Below are 27981 nucleotides of genomic sequence, written 5' to 3'. Positions count from 1 at the left end.
TGGGCAACAATTCTAAGCCTCTGCATTTCTGAAATTACCATCAATGTAGGGAAGGATATAATGCCAAGATAACATCTGAAATATTGTCTTTTCTACACCAAGAACTTATGTTTTCCTTAGAAACAACAATCTGAAAGTAATGCAGTCAAAGAAGAATCTCCACAAAACCCACCTACAGAGAAATGCTTAGTGTATAGTAGGAAATGTGTATGTACGTTATCCTCACCTAGGAAGACCAGGTGACTGTAGGTCTCTAACATGACATCCCGATACAAATTCTGCTGAGCAGGGTCCAGGCAGTCCCACTCATCCATAGAGAATTCTATAGACACATCTCTGAATGTCAACAGTTCCTGAAAAAGAAGAAAAAAACTAACAAAAACCATGTTTATCATGATGTCATAGGATGTTTTAATTTCATTTTTACATAAATGAGTGGGTGAGAACTTCTTTTGACTTACATGACTGAATGGTATTATGTAGTAAGTACAGCACAGAGATACTCCCTCATGTGCTCTCTAACACTGAGGAAAGAGGATGGGATAACGTCCACAACCCCAGTGTAGATAATGTGCTTTTTGGCTTTACAATGCAAAAATCAGGCCACCAATACAGGCATGTGGATTCTTGTGCCTGCTTACATCATACTCTATAACCTGTGCATATTTCTTACGTGAAAATATCATGGTGAGGTAAATGGAAGCCCTAAGATTTTAAAGTGTGCAAGCATGAACTGAAGTTTTTGTGGGTTGTGTTTTTTTTTTTTTTTTTTTGAGACATAGTCTCACTATATCGCTCTTGGTAAAGTGCAATGGTGTCACAGCTCACACCTCTGGGGCTTCAGAGATTCTCTTGCCTCAGCTTCCCAAGTAGCTGGGACTCCGGGCATCCACTACAACACCTGGCTATTTTCTTCTTGCAGTTGTCACTGCTGTTTAGCTGGCATGGGCCGGGGTGGAAGGAGTCAGCCTTGGTGCAAGTGGCTGGCAAGTAACCACTGTAATATGAGCGCTAAGACTCAAATGCAGTTTTTTACTCAGAAGATATTGGGTAAAGCTTCATTTTTGAATTTCCAACAAGCTTAATGGGGATGCCAATATTTTTGTCCTTTGATAGTATTTTATCACATGTGAGACTGGATTTATCCCAGTTGAATGTTGATCCAGTAAACGACCATTAGAGCCTTTATTTTCCAAACAAGGTATAAAAAGAGAATCTCAGAAGGTGCACATGAGCACTTAATCATATTCTGATAAAAACCAGTGAAAAAAAATTTTTTTGAAGTTGAAAATACAGGCTTGGCGATTGTAGTTCAGCAGTGAGGTCACCAGCCACATACACGGGAGCTGGTGTGTTCAAATCCAGCCTGAGCCTGCTAAAGAACAATGACAACTACAACCAAAAAATAGCCGGGCACTGTGTGGCAAGTGCCTGCAGTCCCAGCTACTTGGGACGTGGAGGCAAGAGAATCGCTTAAGCCCAAAAGTTGGAGTTTGCTCTGAGCTGTGATACCAAGGCACTCTACCCAGAGTGAGAGCTTGAGACTCCGTCTCAAAAAAGGAACAACAATAACAACAACAAAAAACACTAAACGTACAGATATCTGCCCTATTTTCTAATCTCTAATGCTATCTTTAAAAACTCTCCTTAGCATCCTAGAAAGCAAAGCTTTTCTAATACTTCTGATTTTGAGAACTTTGAGTTACTCTAGTCCATTAATGCCATCTCCTGTAAACTGCACGTGTATCACCTTACTTTACACAGCACTGAGGGCGCTTCCGGACCAAAACTGAACAGTACTTAGTCCCCTGCTTTGTTAATATCCAATGACCCAACATCATCCACCCCAGGTATCCACTCATTTCCATTTAAAATAGGCACAAGACTCGGTGCTTTGGCTCAAGTGACTAAGGCATTAGCCACATACACCTGAACTAGCGGGTTTGAATACAGCCCAGGCCTACCCGAACAACAATGACAGCTGCAAAAAAAAAAGTTAAAACAGGCACAAAGGGAACATTTGCAGAATTAAAAAACATAATTTATTATAAACATAAATTTGCGATGAAAATTCTCCAGGGGCATATGGGAATTTGGATGGAGAGAATGGAGAGAAGACACTGCTGTATACGGAGGGGAGGAGGATTTCTCAGAGCCTCTTCACTATTACAAAAAAAGGGCAAAAGAGTATTTGAAACAAGCTCATTACGCAGGAACATTTCACATAGAGAGGAAAAGATTTCCAACTTCAAAACGTGAGATATTGCAGAAGAAAAGGTAGTCACAACCCTGCGTTAAGACACATTTAGCTGAGAAGCAACCAATTCCTTCTCTTTCCCTGACTGCCCTTAATTTCCTTCTCAGGTGAGATTACCCGGATATATATTCCAACTGCATTCTGGTAATATGGCTTTAAAGGCATCAGCACAGCCCCTTCACTTGTTCCCACCACATCCAAAGGCTGAGTAACCTTGAAGCAAAACAAAGTGTGCATATATGTATATATATACCCTTTCCACTTCTTTATTACAGGAGACAGTCTGGAACAAGGAGCTTTCACATAAAAACCAAAGTGTGACTTTCATATTTCTTGCCCTACCCTGCTAGCAATTTCGGCTATGCCAAGGTAATATTGGTGGTACTGTCCTGTCCCCATGAAGCACAAGCAGGTCAGGCCCTGTGACCTCTCTTGGGAAAAGAGCCTCAACACATTTTAAAACTCTCATGCTTGACACTGGCCTAACCTTAACATCAATAAAACCATGTGGATAAAACAACACAGACTAACAGAAACTGTGAGAAGGTGGAATCACAGATGATGGCATTTCTTCAAACTGGACATGGAATCCTATCTGGAAGCCTGGGCTGAGAACCACTCAGGTAAGCATCGCCTCCCAGGATTTAATATGCACACAAGTTATTCAGTATCCTGGGCCCCTCTAAGTACAGGATCCTGCAAGAGCAGCAATTACTCTATCTTAAAGCAAATTGTCACTTTTTTTTACAATGGCTATTTATGTCCTTGTTTAAGAATTTCAGGAATGGGCTCAGTACCTGTGGCTCAAGCAGCTACGGCGCCAGCCACATACACCTGAGCTGGTGGGTTCGAATCCAGCCTGGGCCCACCAAACAACAATGACAGCTGCAACTAAAAAATAGCCAGGGGTTGTTGTGGGCGGCTGTAGTCCCAGGTACTTGGGAGGTGGAGGCAAGAGAATCGCTTGAGCCTAGGAGTTGGATGTTGCTGTGAGCTGTGATGCCACTGCACTCTACCCAGGGTGAGAGCTTGAGGCTCTGTCTCAAAAAACAAAAAAAAAGAATTTCAGGAATGGGTGTTTAGCAATTAACCAAAGAACCAAGATTGCAGAACTTCCGGTGAAGACAAATGCTGAGCAGTTAACCTCCACTTCTGTCGTCCTCCAGCAGACTGCCAGATGGCAAGTAACCTTTGCAACAAGCCAGGGGGACCTACAAATAGAAAGCTCCTGCACATAGCTTCCCATGCTCCTTTCCCTTTCACAACCTTTTGGTCAGCTGAGGAGCATGAGGTGGTTTTTGCAACATTAGTCTGCCATCTCCTCATGTTGCTCTTTTTTTATTTTTTATTTTTTTGAGACAGAGTCTCATTAGGTCATCCACTGTAGAGTCCTGTTGTGTCACAGCTCACAGCAACCTCAAACTCTTGGGCTCAAGCAATTCTCTTGCCTCAGCCTCCATAGTAGCTAGAAAAACAGGTGCCCACCATAATGCCCTGGTATTTTGTTTTGTTTAGCAGGCCTGGGACAGTTCGAATCCACCAGCCCCAGACCATGTGGTCAGAGCACTAACCACTGACCGACAGACACTGAGCCCTTATGTTGCTCTTGAATAATCTGCTTTTTTCCCTACCAACTCTGGTATGCTGAGTTAGGCTTTTGGGAAGTGAATTTGAATAAAATTTTTCACTTTTTGAGCGAGTCTATGAAATGACTTCTTCAACAATTCCCCCTATTATTGGTGTTACTTGTCCTAGACTAGAGCAGCACTCAGCTAGAGAACACAGCAGAGTCCCTTCTACCCAGCACTTTGTTAACAACACCAATACTTTTAGTCTAAGTTAAGAACACCAATCATAATCTTGAAACATGGCATTCTCTGCTGGACCTTCAAAGTTTCCAAGGGCTAGAGAAGGTAGCAGTGTCTGATGAAAGAACTGGATTTAGAATTTGGAACTACAGATTTGGGTCTTGGAGAACTGGGGAGCAAGCTAGTGCCCTGTGTACATCCAAAGGAATTCAGAAAGAAGGAAAATGGAAAAATGGAAATCCTCAAGTACTTTAATGCACATCTGTAATTCAGGATTTGTTTCTGGGCCCCATAATCTCTGTATCAGTTGTGGGTCTAAAGATATCAGGGTCACTATATGACAGAGAAAGAGGGTTGATTGTTGTTCTATAAATGTGTTTTTGAAGAACTCTACAGATTGTCCCCAAAGTCACCCCAATGTCTCTATATGTATGGAAAATCAGAAATTGGACCTAAACATATTTTTACACAATATTCATTACCAATTTTACAAAGAGGTAGCCAACACATAGAGAATATTTTGTAAATATTTTCTATAATTTCATAATAAATATTTTGTAAATAAAGGTACCTTTAGCTACAATTTCCCGTTTCCCTATCTATGGTGACTTCAGAGGTAATTTTCTGTGGGGGCAGTGCCTGTGGCTCAGTGGGTAGAGCGCCGGCCCCATATGCCGAGGGTGGAGGGTTCAAACCAGACCCTGGCCAAACTACAACAACAACAAAGATAGCTGGGTGTTGTGGCGGGTGCTATAGTCTCAGCTACAAGGGAGGCTGAGGCAAGAGAATCTCCTAAGCCCAGGAGTTGGAGCCTGCTCTGAGCTGTGATGCAACGGCACCTACCAAAGGTGATAAAGTGAGACTCTGTCCTAAAAAAAAAAAAAAATTGGGGGAGGGGGACACCCTGTAGTGAAACTGCCCTAAATGAGAGATTGAAAATAGGCAGTCCTTCCGTAAAGACTGCCCTCAGATAATTCATAAAGGAATTTCTTGCTGGTAACCCAAAAGCAAAAATGTGTAACCCAACTTTTGGTTTGCAGCCCAAATCTACCTCCTAAAACTAAAGACTGATTGCATACTAATAATGTTTTGTACAAGTTTATCTTTGCAGGTATAGGACAGAGACAAGATCAACCCAGGGACATTTACCAAAAAAAAAAAAATTTTTTTTTTTTGAAACACAGTCTCATGATGCCACCCTCAGTAGAGTACTGTAACAACACAGCTAACAGCAACCTCAAAATCTTGGGCTTAAGTGATTCTTTTGCCTCAGCCTCTCAAGTAGCTGGGATTAGAGTTGCCCACTACAACGCCCAGCTATTTCTTTGTTGTAGTTGTCACTATTGTTTAGCAGGCCTGGACTGGTTTGGAACCCACCAGCTTCAGTGTACCTGGCCAGTGCTCTAACCACTGAGCCATGGGCACAGAGCCAGAAAATTGATTTTTCCTTCACTCTCTTTTTCTGTTCAAGTTTGAATTCAGGTTATCCTGTGTAAAATGTAAATTTCCTACGCTTTACAAAAATGTAAATATTTTACCTCAGTATCCATTGCCCTAGTTCTTCTGTATGCCTTCTCATGTTTAAATACTGAAGTTCCCAACTGCTCCTTCTGAAAAATAAAAGATACATCTGTAATTTGCATTTTTTTCCAGTAATGGCTATAAACATTGTCTTAATAATCTTCCACTGATTTATATCTGCCTCAGTAACTTCTTTTGGTGTGAAAATGCTAGGAATGATAGCCAAGGGTGGGATATGCTCAGGCTTCTTTCTGTTCCATGCAGAGAGATGATATTGCCTTTGCCTGGGACAGCAGCGTGGCTGAAGAGCCAGGTTGCTGCTACAAATTCAAGATCTGAGGGTTGGGACAAGCCAGAAGTCTCTTCACACTGGTGTGGGGTTTTGATGGGACATTCTAAAGGTGAAGGACCTATGAGTTTGATTCCAGTAGAAATATGACCACATCCCTGTCTAGTCTTCATGTCCATAAAAAAATGGGTGTCACAATAGGGAGAAGGAATCCAACCTCAGAACTCCTCCTCTCAAAGACCCTAGTCCCCTCTGACAACAAGAGGTGATGTGTAATCACTACACAATTTGTGGTGTGACAGCCTGTGGGCAGGAGACCTCATACTCCTTATTAGCTGGGACTACAGGCATGTACCACCATGCCCCACTAATTTTTCTAATTTTTTGTAGAGATGGGTTCTTGCTATGTTGTTCATGTTGGTTTCAAACTCTTTTTCTTTTTTTTTGAGATAGAGTTTCACTTGGTCAGCCTCTGTAGACTGCTGTGGAATCTTAGCTCACAGCAAACTCAAACTCTTGGGTTCAAATGATCCTCTTGTCTCACCTTCCCAAGTAGCTGGGATTATAGGTGCCCACCACAATACCTGACTAGTTTTTAGAGACAGGACCTTGCTCATGCTCAGGTTGATCTTGAGTTCGTGAGCTTAGGCAACCCACCCACCTCGATCTCCCTATTGCTGGGATTAGAGGTGCGAGCCACCATGCCTGGAGAGGTCTCAAACTCTTGGACTCAAGTGATCCTCCCACATCAGCCTCCCAGTTGTCTTTTATTTTCATGGTATCTTTCCAAAGCTAAGCTCAGGATTCCCATTTGAAAACACCCTAAAAAAATTAGAAATCTCAGAACCTTATAACATTTACTCTGCAGAAACAAGGTAAACCATACTTTTTATGAAATGAAATATATGACTCCATATTTAATACTCACTTCTGTCTTACCTTTAGGAATATTTTCATATTCTTCAAGGGCTATGGATGAATTACATTTTATAGTTAATGGAAAAAATGAAGCTAAAATAAATGAGCAAAGCTTTTCAAGACACAAAATTCAGGGAATGAGACTGGTGACTGGAATATAGACATGCCCCTCTCAATTGTCAAGTAAGGTCACCCTATACCTTGAATCCTTATCCTATACCTCCCACCCTTATTCTGATCACAGAATTGCTTAGTGGCCACCCTCACTGGAGAAACTTCACTCTTGATTTCAATGCACATGAAGTGTGTATTGGGTTGCAGATTTTTAAAAGACTTTGCTGGGGGTGGTGTATATTTATCCTTTGGTATTTGCTCCCTTGAAATATTTGAGAAATAAGTTGTGCATTTTCCCCTGAATACCCGCATCTGATGGGCTGACCGGGAATGTCTCTCTAAGAAATGAAAACTGAGGCTAGTATCAAAAATCTTAAAGTCTTAATGGATTAGCTTTTTACATGAAGAGTATACCAGAAGACTTCTCTCAACCTCAAGGACACTTATTTGCTCCTCTGAGAGGCTCTACTCCCATTCTTCAGAATGTCTTCTGGGAGGAAATGTCCCAGGGACTGATATTTATGGAACTCTAAAGAAAATATGAATGCTATGGACATCTTGGGTCATCCTCAGATAAGTATGAAGCTCAGGACTGGGAAAAGACAGGAGTGTGAATGAGGATCTGTCATCCTGTACAGTTACCAATAGGGAATATCAATTCCAAGACATTCTGGTAAGCTGTGTGTTCCCAGGCAAGATAAAAGGAGTAAGGCACAAAGTTTTTACCATGGAGTATCACAGGACTATTGTCCGCATTTTTTCTTATGTGAAATGTAAAAAAGTTTAAAAAATAATCACCCCCCACCTTATGTAAACAAATAATAAACACAAAAATACTGCAAGTGTTTGAAATGGGCAATAAGAAAAAAAAAGTGATAATGTAACTTGGATGGGAAGTTCTGTTTGAAAAAGTGAAAACGAAACTGAAAAATGAGTATTTTTCTCCAAGACCTAGAAGAATTGGGCAGAAGAAACAAAAGTGGTAAATTTTGACTCTGGTTCCCAAACTTTGGAAAATGCTGGGGAAAACAAGTCCCCTTATAGAGTGTTAAAATATATATGAGGCAATATGGCCAAAAAGACTCTACTGCTCTGCATTTATACCCAAGGAACCCAAAATCCAGCACCAATTTATTTCTTATTATGTGCTAATGCAAGAGCCAAGGGAAAAACTTCCCATTAATTCTTTGAAGTTTCCCCAATTACCAACTGACAAATGGAAGAGTAATAAAAGGCATATGAATTTACTCATATACTACATATGTGATGAAATCATGGAGAGATTTACCCCAAACTCCCACTGGGGAACAGAAGTTTAAATTCTCATTTTCATAACAGAAGAAAGAGATGGTAATTTTTTTGAGAGGCAAAAAATGATTACAGAGGATGAACTGATTGGGAAGAAGGTAACTAACTTGTTAATGCTTTTTTAGGAATCTGAATGCACCAGAGAGGCAGAAATCATGTTGCGGAAAAAACCTTCCAGGAGTGGTTGTATTTTCTATCTGCACTAAATAAGGAGGTTACAGGAAAGCAATAGAAGGCAACTGTTTTTATTTTGGTAAGAAACTTTGTTACATAAGAACATGTTAGACAGTCTACCTCTACCCTGGTGTTGAGTGAAGCAAGGCTAGGTTTTAAGGAACTTGACATTCAGAATGATTTCTGAAAAGCTTTCCAATTTTGAAAAGCACTCAGCATGCCTAAGCTACAGTTTTTTAAGAATCATTTTCTGCACCCCAACATCAACTTAGAAGGAAAACAAATATAGACTTTACCAATCACAAACTACTAATTATCTTCTGATTACAAAACCAGGAAAATTTCAACTGAAAAGTCCAAAAAACTTCAATGCATAACTGCAACCAGTTATTGAATTTGATTTGCATATGCGCCTTGGAAAAACCTTTCCTTCAATTGTACAGCAGGTCTTGAAATAATAATCTTCACATAGAGGATCCTTATAAAAACTTTAGAATCTTTAAAAAATATTTAAAGTTAGGGGAGGAGCAAGTTGGCAGGCGAGTAACAGCTTCTTTGCAACCGTACACAATGAAATGGGGGAGAGAAGAATCCAGGCATCTCTGGCTGGTGGGATCTGACCAGAAACATCTCTTTGGGGACACAGGGAGACAGCGAGAGATGTCTGGACCACACGAGGAGGACAAAAGCAGTGGAAACTGGCAAGTAGTTGCATGCGTTTCTTCAGTCAGAGGCTGCCTGCCACTGTACAGCAGCAGACAGACTGCAAACGGGAAAGACCTTACCTGTGGGCTGTTTAATTGTTTGGACTTGGGCACTTGGTTGAATTACCTTGGGAGAACTTGGGTGAGAGTGTAGATGACTTTAAACATTCCCTAGGGCTCTGGACTTAGCCGCTGAGCCTGAAAAAAGCTAATATTGTTCAGCTGTGGGCCGCTAGCACAGACATTGTGGGAGAACTGCCTCTTCAGGCTTCTCCCTCAAGGAGACAGAGCCTGTGCAGCCATTATGGGAGAACTGCCCCTGTAGGATATGCCCTCAGGGTCGAAGAGGAAGGATGGAGCTGGAAGACCTTGGGCAAGTAATCTAGTGACTGAGTAGAACAAAGGCAGTGACTGAGACGATGGGGAAAAGTGGAGATTTCAGTAATTGGCAGTAACAGTTTTGCCTTATATTGGCCCTCAGGGGCATTAAGTGAGACCAATTTTGGAACACTGGATAATCGGGCAGCCACTTCAGGAGAGATCCCAGCAACAATTGCTTTCCAGGGAAGGCTTCTGCTTAGCTAAGGCCAATGGTTTAAAGTGTCTTTGAAGTGGGCTGAGGAGAGATTTAGGCTCTCAACCCTGCCAGGTGTGAGAAATCAGCAGAGGCTCCCAGTCTCCATCTCGTACAGCTGTATCAGTGTTGTGATTAACATCTCATACCCCAGAAGACCACCACTACAGGACAATATTCAGCAAGATATATATGTATACTGGTTTGTTTTTGTTTTGTTTTTTATTTAATGTTTTTAATTTTTTTAGTATAACATTTTCCCTTTAGATTTTTCTTTTATTTCTTTTTCTTTCTTTCTTCATTATTCTAGTTTAAATATAATTTTCTATTCTAGCATTCTATAACAATTAGAACTTCATTTTTGCTAGAGTATCTGCCCCTATTATTTGAATTTTTCCCACAATTTTATCCCATTAGGTTTTCTGTTTGGGTTTCATTTATACTATTTTTTTCTTTCCTGTCTACTTAGTGGAGGTGGAGTACTGTGTCTCAACAGGCTGACAAGGTGCTACTGACCTCAAGGGAACCACCCAACCCAACAACCCCACAGGTTGGGGGTTTTTAAGGTTGAGTCAAAGCACCCACTGTACACCTTTATTAATCCTGTCTCCCTCGTTCTGTGATTCTACTTTTTTTCCCATCAATATTCCCTTTTACTCACCCTTTCTTCTTTCTCTTTTTTATTTCTCTTTCTAAATCTTTTTTCCCTTCTTGCTCTTAAATCTGCTCATCCTTCTGCTCCCGTACCAAAAGGACTCATCAAAACCTTAGGTCAGAGGCACAGTAACATAAAGAGCAAGACGAAGTGAAAGAAAAATTAAAGCAAAGAAACAGGTAAAAGAAAACACTCATGCAGAAGAATCTGCAGAAAAATTCTGGCAACATGAAAAACCAGTCCAAGGAACCTCCCCAAGGGACCATGAGGTAGCTACTCCAGAAGATTCCACCTATAAAGAAATGTTAGAAATGACATAAAGGAAATTTAGAATACACATGATTAAAACAATGAAGGAAATGATGGAAACAATGAAGGAAACTGCTCATAAAATGGAAAATGACAAAAAGGAAATCCAAAAACAGAATCAAATTAAGAGATGAATGATATGCAGAATATAGAAAAGATATAGCAGACCTGAAGGAATTGAAGCAGTCAATTAAGAAACTTAAAGATTCAATAAAAGTATTACCAACATATTAGATCATGCAGAATAAAAAAATTCAGAGGTAGAGGACAAAGCTCTTGAGATAAATCAGATAGTTAATGAGGCAGAAAAGAGGAGACAGAAAGCAGAACATTCACTGACAGAATTATAGAACTTTGGGAAGAGTTCAAACATATGTGTTATTGGTATCCCAGAAGGGGAAGAAGAATGACCCAGAGGAATGGAAGCCATACTAGAGAATATTAAGAATGAAAATTTTCCAAATATCACCAAAGATTCTGACACACTCTTTTCAGACACCAGGTTGCCTTAACTCTAATGGAGCTTCTCCAAGACACATTTGATGAACTTGTCCAAAGTCAAGACAAAAGAAAAGATATTGCAAGCTTCCAGTACTAAGTGCCAATTGACTTAGAGGGGCAAATCCATTAGGGTGACCATAGACTTCTCTAATGAAACTTTTCAGGCCAGAAGACAATGGTCATCTACCTTTAATCTACTTAAACAGAACAATTTCCAGCCTAGAATGCTATATCCCACTAAGGTAAGCTTTAAAATTGATGGAGAAACCAAATCTTTTACTGTGATATAAACATTGAGAAAATTCGCCACAACAAGACCAGCTCTATAGGAAATACTTCAATCTGTTCTACACACTGACCATCACAATGGACCATCAGCAAAGTAAACACCCAGAAATTAAAGGACAGAGCCTAGCTTCCATAATGATGTAAAAAAAAAAAATACTAAATGGCACAAAATAAGATGAATAGAACACTACCACACTTGTCAATTATCTCAACAAATGTTAATGGCTTGAATTCCCCACTGAAGAGGCATAGATTGGCTGACTGGATTAAAAAACACAAGCCATCCTTTGCTGTTTGTAGGAAACACACCCAATCTCAAAAGATAAATTAAAACTCAGAGTTAAGGGTTGCATGACAATTTTTCAGGCAAATGGAATCCAGAAGAAAAGAGGGATTGTTATTTTCAGCTACATGTAGATTTAAAGCAACTGAAGTCAAAAAAGACAAAGATGGTCACTTTATATTGGTCAAGGGAAAAATACAACAAGAAGCCATTTCAATTCCAAATATTTATGTACCCAACTTAAATGCTCCCAGATTCTTAAAACAGACCTTACTTAATCTGAGCAATATGATATCCATAATACCATAATAACAGGAGTCTTTACCACTCCTCTCCCAGGGCTGGGCAGGTCCTCTAAATAGAAATTAAACAAAGATATAAGGGTCTTAAATGAGACTCTAGAACAACTGTGCCTGATAGATGTATATAGAACACTCCTTCCCAAAGATAAAGAATATAAATTCTTCTCATTGCCCCATTGAATATTCTTCAAAATTGATCGTATCCTAGGACACAAAACAAACCTTAACAGAATCAAAAGAATTGAAATATTACCTTGTATCTTCTCAGACCACAAGGCACTAAAGGTGGAACTCAACTCCAACAAAAACATCCAACCCCACACAAAGGCACAGAAATTTAACAACCTTATGCTGAATGACAATTGATTGCAGGAAGAAATAAAAAAGGAAATCATTAACTGCCTTGAGCATAACAACAATGAAGACACAAGCTCCCAAAACTTGTGGGATACAACAAAAGCAGTCCTGAGAGGAAAATTGATCACTTTAGTTGCCTACATTCAAAAACAGAGATCATATCAACAAACTCACAAGCCATCTTATGGAATTGGAAAAGAAGAACAATCCAAGCCTAAACCCAGCAGAAGAAAAAAAATATCCAAAATTAAATCAGAGATTAATGAAATCAAAAAGTAAAGAATCATTCAGAAAATTAATGAAACAAAAAATTGGTTTTATGAAAAAACAAGAGACTAATTAGAAACAGAAAAGTAAAATCTCCAGTAACCTCAATCAGAAATGATATAGTGGAGGCTCCTCACCCATAGACAGTGGTTACAGTTTTAGTCACATACAAGAAGGGTGGTAGGTTCAAACTCAGCCAGACCCAGCTAAACACCAATGACAACTGCAACAACACCACCAACAACAAAATAGCCGGGTGTTGTGGCAGTGCCTGTAGTCTCTCACCTACTCAGGAGGCTGAGGCAGAAGAATGACTCAAGCCCAAGACTTTGAGTTTGCTGTGATGCCTCAGCACACTACCGAGGGTGATATAGGACACTCTATCTCCAAAAAGAAAAGAAAAAGGAAAAATGATAAAGGGGAAATAATAACTGATGCCACAGAGATACTCTTACATTATCTCCAAATACTACAAGAAATTCTATGCCCAGGAATTTGACAATGTGAAGGAAGGAAATGGATCAATATTTGGAATCACACCCTCTCCCCTAGACTTACCCAGGAAGAAATAAATCTCCTGAACAGACCAATTTCAAGCACTGAGACCAAAGAAACAATAAAATCTCTCCCAACAAAAAAATGACCTGGTGCCGATGGCTTCACACCAGAATTCTATCAAACCTTATTCCCATACTGCAGAAACTATTCCAAAAAATTGAGGAGGAAGGAATCTTATCCAACACGTTCTACAAAGCATACACCAGCCTGATACCAAAACCAGAAAAAGACCCAACTAAAAAGGAGAACATCAGACCAATTTCACTAATGAACATTGATGCAAAACTTATTACCAAAATCCTAGCCAACAAATTACAGGATATCATCAAAAAAAGTCATACATCATGATCAACTAGGTTTCATCACAGGGATGCAAGTCCATAAACATTATTCAACGTATCAACAGAAGCAAAAACAAAAACCACATGATTCTCTCAATAGATGCACAAAAACCATTTGATAAAATCCAGCTTTCTTTTCTAATTAGAGCACTGAAGAGTATAGGCATAGTTAGCACATTTCTTAAACTGATCGAAGCTATCTATGACAAACCCACAGCTAATATTTTACTGAATGGAGTAAAACTGAAAGCTTTTCCACTTAGAACTGGAACCAGACAAAGTGGTCCTCTGTCACCATTACTATTTAACATAGTACTGGAAGTTCTAGCCAATACAAAGGGCATCCAAATGAAAGCAGAGGAAGTCAAACTCTCCCTCCTTTCTGAGGATATGATCTTATACTTAGAAAACTCCAAACTTGTCAACTACAAGACTCCTGGAAGTCATCAAAAAAATGCAGTACACGTTAAATCTACTAAGTGTAGAAAATAAATGTCTTAATACAATAACTAAGAAAATGCAGTAAAGGCTATGTTAACAAGTTTGATGAAGTATTTCAAATTGTATATAAAACCAGCACATTGTACCCCATAATTCCTTTAAAGTACACAGCTATGATTTAATTGAAAAAAAATACAGTAATGTCTCAGCATATACAATCAATGTCCACAAGTCAGCAGCCTTTGTATACACAAAAAACAGCCAAGATGAGAGGCTAATTAAGGACACAACTCCCTTCACCATAGCTTGAATGAAAATGAAATACCTAGGAATAAGCCTAACTAAAGAAGTGAAGGACCTCTGTAAAAATAATTATGAGACCCTAAGAAAGGAAATAGCAGAGGATATTAACAAATGGAAGAACATACCATGCTCATGGCTGGGAAGAATCAACATTTCTTAAAATGTCTATACTTCCCAAAGCAATCTACTGATTCAATGCCATCCCTATTAAAATACCGACCAGCGTACTTTCAAAACTTGGAAAAAATGATTCTGGGTTTTGTATGTAACCAGAAAAATACCTGCATAGCTAAGGCAGTTCTTAGTGATAAAAACAAAACCGGAGGCATCTGCATGACAGATTTTAGGCTGTGCTACAATGCCATAGTGGTCAAGATAGCATGGTACTGGCACACAATTAGAGACATAGACATTAGGAATTGAATTTAAAAAAACAGGAAATGAAACTGACATCTTACAGCCACCTACTCTTCAATATACCAAACAAGAACATGCACTGGGGGAAAGAATCCCTATTCAATAAATGGTGTTGGCAGAACTTGATATCCACATATAAAAGACTGAAAGTGGACCCACACCTTTCTCCACTTATGAACTGATTCAAGATGGATAAAGGACTTAAATTTCAGGCACAAAACAATAAAAATCCACAAAGAAAGCATAAGAAAAACACTGGAAGATATCTGCCTCAATAAAAACTTTATGAAGAATGCCATGGCAATTGCAACAACAACAAAAATAAACAAATGAGACTTAATTAAACTGAAAAGCTTCTGAACAGCTGAGGAGACAACCAAAGCAAATAGACAATCTACACAATGGGAAAGGATATTTGCTTATTTTGAATCAGACAAAAGCTTGATAACTAGAATCTATAAAGAACTCAAATTAATCCACATGAAAAAAGCCAAGAATTCCATATATCAATTGGGAAGAGACATGAATAGAATCTTCTCTAAAGAAGACAGACGAATGGCTAGCAAACATATGAAAAAATGCTCATTATCCCTAATTATTAGAAAAATGCAAATCAAAACTACCCTGAGATATCATCTAACCCCAGTAAGAATAGCCCACATCACAAAATCTCAAAACTGCAGATGCTGGTGTAGATGTGGAAAGAAAGGAATACTTTTACACTGTTGGTGTGACTGCAAACTAATACAATCCCCTTTTGTCATAAGGACACTTGCACTAGACTGTTTGTCATAGCTCAATTTACAATCACCAAAATGTAGAAACAGCCTAAAAGCCCCCAAACCCAGGAATGGATTAACAAGCTGTGGTATATGTATACCATGGAATACTAGTCATCCATTTAAAAAATGGAGACTTCACAGTCTTTATATTAACCTGGATGGAAGTAGAACACATTATTCTTAGTAAAACATCACAAAAATGGAGAAGCATGAATTCTATGTATTCAATTTTGATATGAGGACAATTAATGATAACTAGTGACGTGGTGGTGGTGAGGGAAGGAGATAGAGAGAGAGAAGGAAGAGTGGATGGGGAAAGAAAGAGCATAGAGAGGGCAGGAGGGAGGTGGGTGGGGTCTTGTGTGATACAGCTTTGGGGGGCAAGGCACAATTCTAAGAGGGACTATACCTAACAAATGCAATCTGTGTAACCTAGTTTCTTGTACCCTCAATGAATCTCCAAGAATTAAAAAAAAAAAGGTACTTAAAGTTGGAGAACTCTTGATTCCACTCCCCAGAGCTACTGAAATAAAATTTGTGCTAGCAAGCAGATTTAAAGGTATGGGTAACAATCTATGCCACTGAATTACTGAAATTACCATTAATCTAATGAAGGATATACATTGGCTCAAAAATTGGTAAGATTAATGCCAAAATAAAATATCTCCAAAATTTCCTTGACTATATCAAGACATCCTTAAGTTTTCCTTAGAAACAAGAACTTGACATTCATGCAGTCAAAGAAGAAACTGAATAAAAAACATTTTACAAAGAAAGAATATGAAATGCTTAGTGTAGACCCAGAAGTGTGTATTTAAGTTATCCTCACCGAGGAAGACCAGGTTTCTATAGTTGTCTAACATGACATCCCAACACAAATGCTGCTGAGCAGGGTCCAGGCAGGCCCACTCATTAATAGAGAATTCTATAGACACATCCGTGTATTTCAACACTCCCTGAAAAACAAACATATTTGCCAAGAAATAAGGGGTGATTGAATTTCACTTTTAGTTAAATGAGTGAAGAGAACTGTTGCTGATGTATATGAGTGACTGGCATTATCTAATCAGTACAGAAGAGACAAATTCCCTCAAGTGTTCTCTAACACTGAAGGGGACGGCATAGTGTCCACACAACCAGTGTAGACACTATAGTTTTTTGGTTTGCACGGTAAAAATAAAAGGCCACCAATACAGGCATGTATATTTTTGTGACTTATCTATATCATTCCATGTAAGCTGTGTGTATTTTTCTATATGACAATGTCATGGTGAGGTAAATAGTACCTCTAAAATTTTAACATGTATAAGAAAGAACAGGAGATAGGCCGGGCACGGTGGTGGTTCACATCTATAATCCTAGCACTTTGGGAGGCCAAGGGAGTGGATTGCTTGAGCTCACATGTTCGAAAACAGCATAATAGTGAGACCCCATCTCTACTAAAAATTAAAAAAAAATGAGTCAAGAGGATCACTTGAGCCCTAGTAGAAGGTTACTGTGAGCTATGACGCCATAGCACTCTACCCAGGACGACAGTTTGAGACTCTGTCTCAAAAAAACAAACAACAACTAAAAAAAAAATAATACTAAGACCAGAAGATCTTGATAAAATGTAGATTTTCATTCAGAAGATATGGGATGAAGATTCCATTTCTAAATTTCCAACAAGCTAAACAGGAATGATAATGCTCTGTCCCATTAAAATATTTTGTCAAACATGCAGTGAACTGTACATACTGTATTTTCCCCAACTGATTTCTGAACCAGTAAACAAAGATGACAAACTTTGCTTTCCAAAGCAAGGTATAGAAAAGAGAATCTAAAAAGAAAGGGATGCTTCCTCAATAAATGTTTTGGTTTGTGCACATTAGTGATATCTCCCCAAGTACTTATTAAGAGTACAGAAGATGTACTGGGCAGCACCTATGGCTCAATGGGTAGGGCACTGGCCCCTTATACCAAGGGTGGCGGATTCAAATCCGACCCTGAAAAAATTGCAACAAAAAAATAGCTGGGCATTGTGGCGGGCACCTGTAGTCCCGGCTACTCAGAAAGCTGCGGCAATAGAATTGCCTAAGCCCAGGAGTGGAGGTTGCTGTGAGCTGTGATGCCACCACACTCTACCAAAAGCAATAAAGTGAGACTGTCTCTAAAAAAAGTTAAATAAATAAAGAAAGAAAATATACAGAACCCTACAATGGAATATGTGTCAAAGAACACCAGAACTGAGTGAATAAAATTAACCTCACTGTAAACAGGACAAATTAGTATCAGGTGGTGATTCACAAATGCAAACACGATATCACGGCTGTGACAGTACTGGACAGAAAAAGTAAATTATAACCTGATAAAAACTCGTTGGAAAAACCCAGTTTGGACAAAGTTTAAGGTATAGATATCGGGCATGTTTTCTAATCACAAATCCTGTCTTTAAATATGTCCTTCTTAGCATTCTAGAAAGCAAGTCTTTGATAATTATCCTGTTTTTCAGAACTTTGAGTTACTTTAGGCAGTTCATGCCACCTTCTGTAAAAGTACACGTATATCAACTTCTTTTACATAGACCCCATAGAGCTTCCAGATGGAAGCTAAACAGTACATATTCCCCATTTCTGCTAATATACAATGATCCAACCTCATCCACAGTGGAAATCTTGACATCCACATTTTCCCACTTTCAACAGAAAGAAAGAGAACATTTTCACTATTGCAGGATATGAGTTTAATGTGAGAATTTTCTAGGGCATATGGCAAGCCTGGATGGAGAAAAGGGAAAGAAGACTGTCATATGTAGAGGAGAAGAATTTTTTGAGACTTTTCACTATTATAATGGGAAAAGAGTATTTGAAACAAACTCATTAAGCAGGAACATCACAAGTAGAGATGTAGAGGTTTGAAAATTCTAACATGATAGTGCAGGAGAAAAAGTGGGCACAACCCTGGACCTTGGACTCATTTATCGGAAAAGCAATCATTTCTTTCTCCTTCTCCTCCTTCCCTTGATTTCCTTCTCAGGTGAGATTATCTGGACACATTATTCCTCCATCTTGATAATATGCATTTAAAAACATCAGCCCAAACTCTTCAACTGCTACCACCACATCCACAGGCATAGGAACCTCCAAGTACAGTGAAAATTTCACCCTTACCTATTCTTTATCATGGGAGAGAGTCAGGAAGGAGGTTCTACGTAAAGACCAAAATGTGAGTTTCTAATTTCTTGGCTTCCAGTTCCCTCCCCTGCCAGCAATTTCTGCTATGGAAATGGGAAATGGAGCCTGTGCCCTCTTTCTGAAAAAAAAATAAATAAACTCAACTGTCTTAAATGTATATGGAAACCCTCATGCTAGACATTGGCCTTCCCTTAGCATCACAGGGGGCACTTAATTAAAACCACGTGGATGAAACAACCCACACTATTTGAATCTGTGGGCAGGCAGAATCGCAGATGATGGTACCTCTTCAAACTAGCCATAGAATCCTAACTACAAGCCTGGGCTGAGAAACACTTAGCTAAACATCACCTCTCTGAGTTTAATATGCATACAAGGCATTTCACAGTATGCCCACTCGAAGCATCTGATTCTGCAACAGCAGCAGTTACTCTATCTTCAAGCAAATAATCAGTTTTCTTATAATGCCTATGATCTTCCTTAAGAATTTCAGAAAGAAGGCCAGCCCAATGGTTCAAGCCTGTAGGCCCAGCACTCTTGGAGGCCCAAGGCAGGTGGCTTTTCTGAGCTCAGGAGTTCCAGATTAGCCTGAGCTAGTGCAAGACCCTGTCTGTAAAAATAGCAGGGTGTTGTGGTGGGCAGCTGTAGTCCCAGCTACTCGGGAGGCTGAGGCAAGACGATGGCTTGAGTGCAGGAGTTTTAGGTTGCTGTTACCTGTGATGCCATAGCACTCCAATGAGAGTGACAAGGTGAGATTATGTCTCATTAAAAAAATAAAAAAACAAGAATTTCAGGAAGTGTTTTGAGCCATTAACTATAGAACCAAGATAACAGAACTTCCTGTGAAGGAAAATAGTGAGCAGTTAACCCCCATTTCTGTTTTAGTCTAGCTGGTATCAGCCAGACAACCAGAAGGCAAGAAACCATTTCAATGAGACGTGGAGACATACACGCAGAAAGCTTCCACACAGTTTCCCAAGCTCTTTTCCCCTTTCACCACCATCTGGTCAACCTAAAAACATGAGGTGGTCTTTGCAACATTAGTCAGCCATCTCCTCATGATGTTCTTGAATTAATTGCTTGTTCTTCCATCAACTCTTGCATTGTGACTTATACTTTTCAGGAGGGAATGGTCAATCTTGGGTTTGTTTAAATTTTCAAAGGTTTTGAGTGAGTCTTTGAAGTGGCTTATTTAACAATTGCCCCTATTGCTGCTGTTACTCCTCTAGACCAGCGATTGTCAACCTGTGGGTCACATCCCCTTTTAACTGTATTAAAGGGCCACAGCTTTAATAAGAAGAAGGTTAATAAGAGGTTTAATAAGAAGGTTGAGAGCCACCGTTCTAGACTATAGCAGCACTCATCTAGAGAAAGCAAACCCAGCACAGAGTCCTCTCAGCTCAACACTTTATAAATAACAAGAATATCTTTGGTTCAAGGAAGACCAACAATCACAATCTTGAAACATGACATAGGTTGCTGGCACTTTAAAGTTTCCAGATTCTGAAGAAGCCAGCAGTGTCCGAGGAAATACCTGGAGTCACAATTTGGACCTGCAGATTTGGGTCTTGCACATGTGGGGATGTAGTTAGTGCCCTGTGTATATTCATGAGAATTAGAGAAACAGAAAAATGGGAATGGGGACATTCTCAGGTGTACTCAATGCACATCTGGGATCCAGGTTGAGCTTCTGGCCTCCTAGTCTCAGGATCAGTTTTAGGTCTAAAGAGATCAAGATAATTGAAAGACAGAGACAGAATAGGTGATTGCTGCCCTATAAAGATAGTTTGTAAAAATCTACAGGTTGTCCCAAAGTCAACATACATACAGAAAATAGAAAATTGTAGCTAAAATATATCTTTGTGAAATACTCATTACAAAATTTTACAAGGAAGTAGCAACACACAGAAAATAGTTTTTAAATGTTTCATAAAATTTTGTTGTAAATAAAACTATATATAGGTGCAATTTCCCTCTTTGCCTATGCATGATGACAGTAGGGGCAATTTTTGGGACACCATGTACTGTAAATACTCAAGAAGGGAGATTGAAAACTGGTAGAGAGACCATTGTAGCTTCATTACTTGGGACAGAATGCACATTCCTGTACAACTGGGTGTTGTGACTGTGAAGTGGAGCTAGAAAGTGCCCTCTGGAGTTACACTTGGTGGGAATCACCTATGTTCATATCAGTTCTGGTAATTCTGGATGGTGTGTAAAAATAATTTATAACTAGGGGGCGGAGACAAGATGGCTGACTGAAGCCAGCTTTCCAAAGAGGCTCTCATCCAGAAGGAAAGTTAAATGACAGAAATTTAGCAAGTAACCTGACGGATCAGAGCTGCACCAAGAAAGAAGGTTGAAGAACACAGATCAACCCTGCTGAGGTGAGCTGCGACCCCAAGGATACGAAAAAAAGTACAAAATCCACCACCAAGTGGACGGGAGTCCCCTTCCTCATAAAAACAGCTCGGAGTACCACATAGACAAACGAGCAATGTTCAAAAGTCTTCCCATCATACTCCATGGGAGAGACCCTCTAAAAACTGGACCAACTTCTTCTACTATGGTGCAATGGTGCTCTCCTGCCAGGCATAAAACTGTGTAAAACAGTATATATTCTCTACTTGTAATTCTGAGCTCCAAGCAGTCCCCTAAACTCTCACTCTGAGGTCTGGAGGCATGTCCCCCAGGAGTCAAAATTCGTGGGTGATTTCTCGAGGGGTGTGGACAGGGACTGGACTGCAGCTGGTCAGTGCTGATTCTGCAGCATGGGAGTGAGGAGAGGACGGTTCACTGAGAAGGAACCATGCTGGAGCAGAGGTGCCCCCAAGGCTCAGAGCAGCAGTGGTTTTTGGCAACAATAGGGCTGACCCTGGATGTTCTGGAGTCACACTCCCTGTCTCTCTGGGCAAGCAGAGGAGGTGGGGCATCTTCTCAGGTGGCAACCACAGGCAGAGTGGATCTGGGACAGAGATACACACCCCTTGAGCAAGTGTTTGCCTTAGGCGGTACTGGCCTGGGTGGATCACGGGGACTAGAAAACATACATACAGTGCAGATAAGACTCCCAGGGCGGGGCTGACATAGATGACTGCTTTACTGAGTCTAAGATGCACACAGCCCTCAGGAAATCATCAGGCTACACAAAGGAAAGCAGGAGGCTAGAACTGACAGCTAACCATGCTGCGAATACAAACTACCAGGTAACAGCAAAGACAGGGCCAGAGGCACAGGTTCTGGGAACTCAAAACAGATTTTCTTATGCAGGAGAATTTAGCGGGGACAGAAACAAATCCTGCAACGATGTTCTGTTCTGTCAGTAACATCAATCATGGGATGGCTAGAACTCAGTGAACATCCCCAGCCTCCGTCAAGCCCCAACTCTCCCTGCCGGATGGTAGCAGAGTAGCAGCCTGGCCGAGGAGACAGATTTCCTTGTGATTCAGGCAGGTGCAAACCCCTGGAGTATCTGCTCATTGGAGGCAACTGGGTCACAGTCCTGTGGGGTTATCAGTGACTGGATGTGACAGAGATGCAAGGTGGGGAAGGAGGCATCAACCTCCCCAGACTAATCTACTTGCTGGGTGGGTCCTCCTGACCCTATGGAGCACCGGAGCAAGTCATATATGAGTGGACAGCAGATTGCTGCAATCTAGTTGCCAGAGACCTTTTAAACTCTTCCACCTGAGACAGGTGCTGACTGAGACAATTGATTTGGACATTTTGAACTCAGCCAATCTCCCGAGGACTGTCCAAGTGGTGCCCTGGGTGTGGTTGTAGAAAGGTTTGATTTTCTTTTTCCAATTGTTGCCTGTCGGGGGCGGGGTGACTTAATTACTAGTATTTCTCAACAACTGAGACTTCAACCCAGAGTAACTGTTTCACTAGGGTCGGACAGAAACCAGTTAAAAACTAGACAGAGCCACTTAGCTCCACCACATCAAACAGGTCCCAAGTTTCTAAGGCCACAGCACTGTACAAGTCCTCGGCAAAGCTCCAGGGAAAAAGGCAAATGGTGTAAAATAATCATGGGGCAGAACCAGCAGAAAAACTATGGTAACATGAATAACCAGAGTAGATCAACACCCCCAAGCAAAGATATGCCAGATGTAACTGAAGAACCCATTCATAAACAGCTGGCCAAGATGTCAGAAATCGAATTCAGAGTTTGGATTGCAAACAAGATTAAAAGAATGAAGGAAAATTTGCGATTAGAAATTCCAGGAGCAATTCAAAAGTCGGAATTAGAACTTCAAGCAGTAATTCAAAAGTTGTCTCAAGAATTCAATGAATATAAAGACAAAACCACCAAAGATTTTGACTCATTGAAGCAAGAATTTGCAGTCTTCAAGATATGAAAAATACAGTAGAATCTCTCAGTAATAGAGTGCAGCAAGCAGAAGAAAGGATTTCTGACATTGAAGACAAAGTTTTTGAGCACTCCCAAACTCTCAAAGAGGAAGAGAAATGGAGAGCAAAAATGGATCATTCTCTCAGAGAGCCCTAGGATAATTCGAATTAGGCTAATATCCACCTCATTGGAATCCCTGAAAGCGATGAAGTGGCTTCACAAGACATACAGGCCCTTCTCCATGAAATTATGAAAGAGAATTTTCCAGACATGCCAAGAGATTCTGAAATTCAGATAGCAGACAGTTTCAGTACCCCAGTATGACTCAACCTGAACAAGACATCCCCCAGACACATCATATTAACTTCACTAAAATTAATATGAAGGAGAAAATTGTGAAAATAGCCAGGTGTAAGAAAACCATTACCTATAAAGGGAAGAATATTAGAATGACTGCAGATCTCTCTGCTAAAACTTTTCAAGCCAGAAGAGGGTGGTCCTCAACATTTAATCTCCTAAAACAAAATAACATTCAACCATGGATGAACTGAGCTTCATCAATCCAGCTAAATTGAGTTTCATTTATGATGGAGAAATAAAATACTATAATGACATTCACATGTTTAAGAAATTTGTCATAACCAAATCAGCTCTTCAGGATATTCTCAGACCTATCCACCATAATGACCAGCCCAATCCTCTACCACAAAAGTAAACTCACTCAGAAACTTTTGATCAAACTCCAACGTCCACAGTAGCAAAAGGATTAAAAAGGACTTTCCAAAACTTGATACCCAAAATTTTACTAGACTTATCTATATACTCCATTAATGTGAACAGCATAAACTGTCCTCTAAAGAGGAACAGGTTGGCTGACTGGATACAAAAACTCAGGCCAGATATTTGCTGCATAGAAGATAAATATAGACTCAGGTGAAAGGATGGCTGTCTGTATTTCAGGCAAATGGTAATCAGAAAATAGCAGGTGTTGCAATTTTATTTGCAGATACAATAGGCTTTAAAGCAACAAAAGGAAGGAGGGATAGGAATGGTCACTTCATATTTGTTAAGGGTAATACTCAATATGATGAGATTTCAATTATTAACATTTATGCACTCAACCAAAATGTGCCTCAATTTCTAAGAAAAACTCTAACAGACATGAGCAACTGGACTTCCTCCAACTCCATAAAACTTGGAGATTTAAACACTCTTTGGCAGTGTTGGATAGATCCTCCAATAAGAAGCTGAGCAAAAAAATTTTAGATTTAAACCTAACCATCCAACATTTGGATTTAACAAACATCCACAGAACATTTCATCCCAACAAAACTGAATACACATACTTCTCATCAACCCACAGAACATACTCCAAAATCATTCACATCTTAGGTCACAAGTCTAAACTCAGTAAATTTAAAGGAATAGAAATTGTTTCTTGCATCTTCTCAAACCACCGTGCAATAAAAGTTGAACTCAGTAACAACAGGAATCTGCATACTCACACAAAAACATGCAAGTTAAATAACCTTATGCTGAATGATAGCTGAGTCATAAATGAGATTAAGAAGGAAACTGCCAAATTTTTGGAACAAAATGATAATGAAGACACGAATTATCAAAACCTTTGGGATACCACAAAGGCAGTCATAATTTATACCACTGCAAGCCTTCCTTAAGAGAACGGAAAGAGAGGAAGTTAATAACTTAATGGGACATCTCAAGCAACTGGAAAAGAAAGAACATTCCAACCCCAACCAAGTAGAATAAAAGAAATAACTAATATTAGAGCAGAATTAAATGAAATTGAAAACAAAAGAATTATACAACAGATCAACAAATCAAAAAGTTGGTTTTTTGAAAAGGTCAATAAAATAGATAAACCTTTGGCTAACCTAACTAGGAAAAAAAGAGTAAAATCTCTAATTTCTTCAATCAGAAATTACAAAGATGTAATAACAACACACTCTTCAGAAATTCAAAAAATCCTTAATAAATATTACAAGAAAATTTTATTATCAGAAATATGAAAATCTGAAGGAAACTGACCAATACTTGGAAGCACATCACCTTCCAAGACTTAGCCAGGATCAAATGGAAAGGTTGAACAGGCCTATATCAAGTTCTGAAATAGCATCAAACATACAAAATCTACCTAAAAAGAAAAGCCCGGAACCATAAGGATTTACGTCAGAATTCTACCAAACCTTTAAAGAGGAACTAGTACCTATGTTACTCAACCTATTTCAAAATACAGAAATAGAAAGAAGACTACCCAACACGTTCTATGAAGCAAACATCACCCTGATCCCCAAACCAGGAAAAGACCCAACAAGAAAAGAAAATTACAGACCAATATCACTAATGAATATAGATGCAAAAATATTCCACAAGATCCTAACAAACAAAATACAGTCATATATCAAACGATTTATACATCACAACCAAGTCAGTTTTATCCCAGGGTCTTAAGGCTGGTTCAATATACGTAAATCTATAAATATAATTCAGCACATAAACAAATTAAAAAACAAAGACCATATGATTCTCTCAATTGATGCAGAAAAAACTCTTGATAATATCCAGTATCCCTTCATGATCAGAACACTTAAGAAAATTGGTATAGAATGGACATTTCTTAAACTGATAGAGACCATCTACAGCTAACCCACAGCCAATGACGTATTGAATGGAGTTAAATTGAAATCATTTCCACTGAGATCAGGAACCAGGCGAGGTTGCCCATTGTCTCCACTGCTCTTTTTTTTTTTTTTTTTGGGCCGGGGCAGGGTTTGAACCCACCACCTCTGGCATATGGGACTGGCGCCCTACTGCTTGAACCACAGGCGCCGCCCTGTCTCCACTGCTCTTTAACATTATAGTGGAAGTTTTAGCCATCACAATTAGGGAACAAAAGGCAATCCAGGGTATTCATGTAGGGTCAGAAGAGATCAAACTTTCGCTCTTCACAGATGATATGATTGTATATCTGGAAAACACCAGAGATTCTACTACAAAACTCTTAGAAGTGATCAAGGAATACAGCAGCATCTCAGGTTACAAAATCAACAGTCATAAATCGGTAGCCTTTATAGATACCAACAATAGTTAAGCTGAAAAAAACAGTTAAGAACTCTATTCCATTCACAGTAGTGCCAAAGAAGATGAAATATTTGGGAGTTTATATAACAAAAGACATGAAAGAACTCTACATAGAGAACTATGAAACTCTAAGAAAAGAAATAGCTGAAAATGTTAACCAATAGAAAAACATACCATGCTCATGGCTGGGAAGAATGAACATTATTAAAATGTCCATACTACCCAAAGCAATATACAATTTTAACGCAATCCCTATTAAACCTCCACTCTCATACTTTAAAGACCTTGAAAAACTAATACTTCTTTTAATATGGAATCAGAAAAAATCTCGAATAACCAAGACATTAATCAGAAATAAAAACAAAGCAGGAGGAATCACACTACCAGACATCAGACAATACTATAATCAATAGTGATCAAAACAGCATGGTACTGGCACAAAAACAGAGAGGTAGATGTATGGAATAGAACAGAGATCCAAGAGATGAAGCCATCTACCTACTAATATTTGATCTTTGACAAGCCAATTAAAAAAATTCAGTGGGGAAAAGATTCCCTATTCAACAAATGTTTCTGGGTGAACTGACTGGCAACCTGTAGAAGACTGAAACTGGATCCACACCTTTCACCATTAACTAAGATAAACTCTCACTAGATTAAAGATTTAAACTTAAGACATGAAACTATGAAAATACTGGAAGAAGAGTGCAGGGAAAACTCTTGAAGAAAGCAGTCTGGGCGAATATTTTATGCAGAGGACTCCACAGGCAATTGAAGCAGCTCCAAAAATACACTATTGGGACCTGATCAAACTAAAAAACTTCTGCACAGCCTAGAACACAGTAAGTAAAGCCAGCAGACAGCCCTCAGAATGGGAGAAGATATTTGCAGGTTAGGTCTCCGACAAAGGTTTATGAGCCAGAATCCACAGAAAACTCAAACTTATAAGCGAGAAAAGAACAAGTGATCCCATCTTAGGTTGGGCAAGGGACTTGAAGAGAAACTTCCCTAAAGAAAACAGGCACACGGCCTACAGACATATGAAAAAAAAAGCTCATAATCCTTAATCATCAGAGAAATGCAAATCAAAACTACTTGGAGATATCATCTAACTCCAGTAAGATTAGCCCATATCACAAAATCTCAAGACCAGAGATGTTGGTGTGGATGTGGAGAAAAGGGAACTTCTAAACTACTGGTTGGAATGCAAATTAATATATTCCTTTTGGAAAAATGTTTGGAGAAGACCTAGAAATCTAAAAATAGATCTGCCATTCAATCTATAATTCCTCTACTAGGTATATTCTCAGAAGACCAAAAATCGCATTATAACAAAGATATTTGTATCAGAATGTTTGTTGAAGCCAATTCATAATTGCTAAGTCATGGAAAAAGCCCAAGTGCCCATCGATCCACGAATGGATTAATAAATTGTGGTATATGTACACCATGGAATACCATGCAGCCTTAAAGAAAAATGGAGACTTTACCTCTTTCATGTTTACATGGATGGAGCTGGAACATATTCTTCTTAGTAAAGTATCTCAAGAATGGAAGAAAAATTACCCAATGTGCTCAGCCCTACTATGAAACTAGCTCATTATGAGCTAGGGCTCAATACAAAAATTCCCACGCTGGGGAGACTCTGTCTCAAAAAAACGTTCTACTTGACATGTTGTATTATAATTTTATAAGAGACATGTTGCACAAGACAAAAAAAAAAAAAAAACACAGAAAGTAGTTCTATTTTTAGAAATGCATCCAAACCTCAAAGTAGTTTGAAAATGCAAAAATAATCTACATAATTATTTCCTCCTAATGATTTAACTTTATTTAAACACATTTTTGTAAATTTTTCTGGAGTGGCTGTGGACAACATAG

General features: G+C 39.2%; 1 protein-coding gene across 5 annotated transcripts in view; it reads right to left on the bottom strand.

Annotated features, from left to right (window-relative positions):
- The window catches only part of LOC128579086 (zinc finger protein 679-like), a 66094-nt gene that overhangs the window by 7830 nt on the left and 30283 nt on the right, over positions 1–27981 (bottom strand). For all 5 annotated transcript variants that reach the window (XM_053581362.1, XM_053581364.1, XM_053581360.1 and 2 more), the window contains exons 2-3: positions 5604–5675; positions 227–353 (exon numbers count right to left, since the gene is read on the bottom strand). In XM_053581362.1, coding sequence (XP_053437337.1) covers positions 227–353; positions 5604–5675 — 199 coding nt within the window. The remainder of the gene's footprint in view (positions 1–226; positions 354–5603; positions 5676–27981) is intronic.

Source organism: Nycticebus coucang, chromosome Y, assembly GCF_027406575.1.
Source record: "Nycticebus coucang isolate mNycCou1 chromosome Y, mNycCou1.pri, whole genome shotgun sequence".
In the NCBI taxonomy this organism is placed as follows: Eukaryota; Metazoa; Chordata; class Mammalia; order Primates; family Lorisidae; genus Nycticebus; species Nycticebus coucang.
Note: the sequence above shows the minus strand (reverse complement) of the source record. Positions and strands in the feature narration are given on the sequence as shown.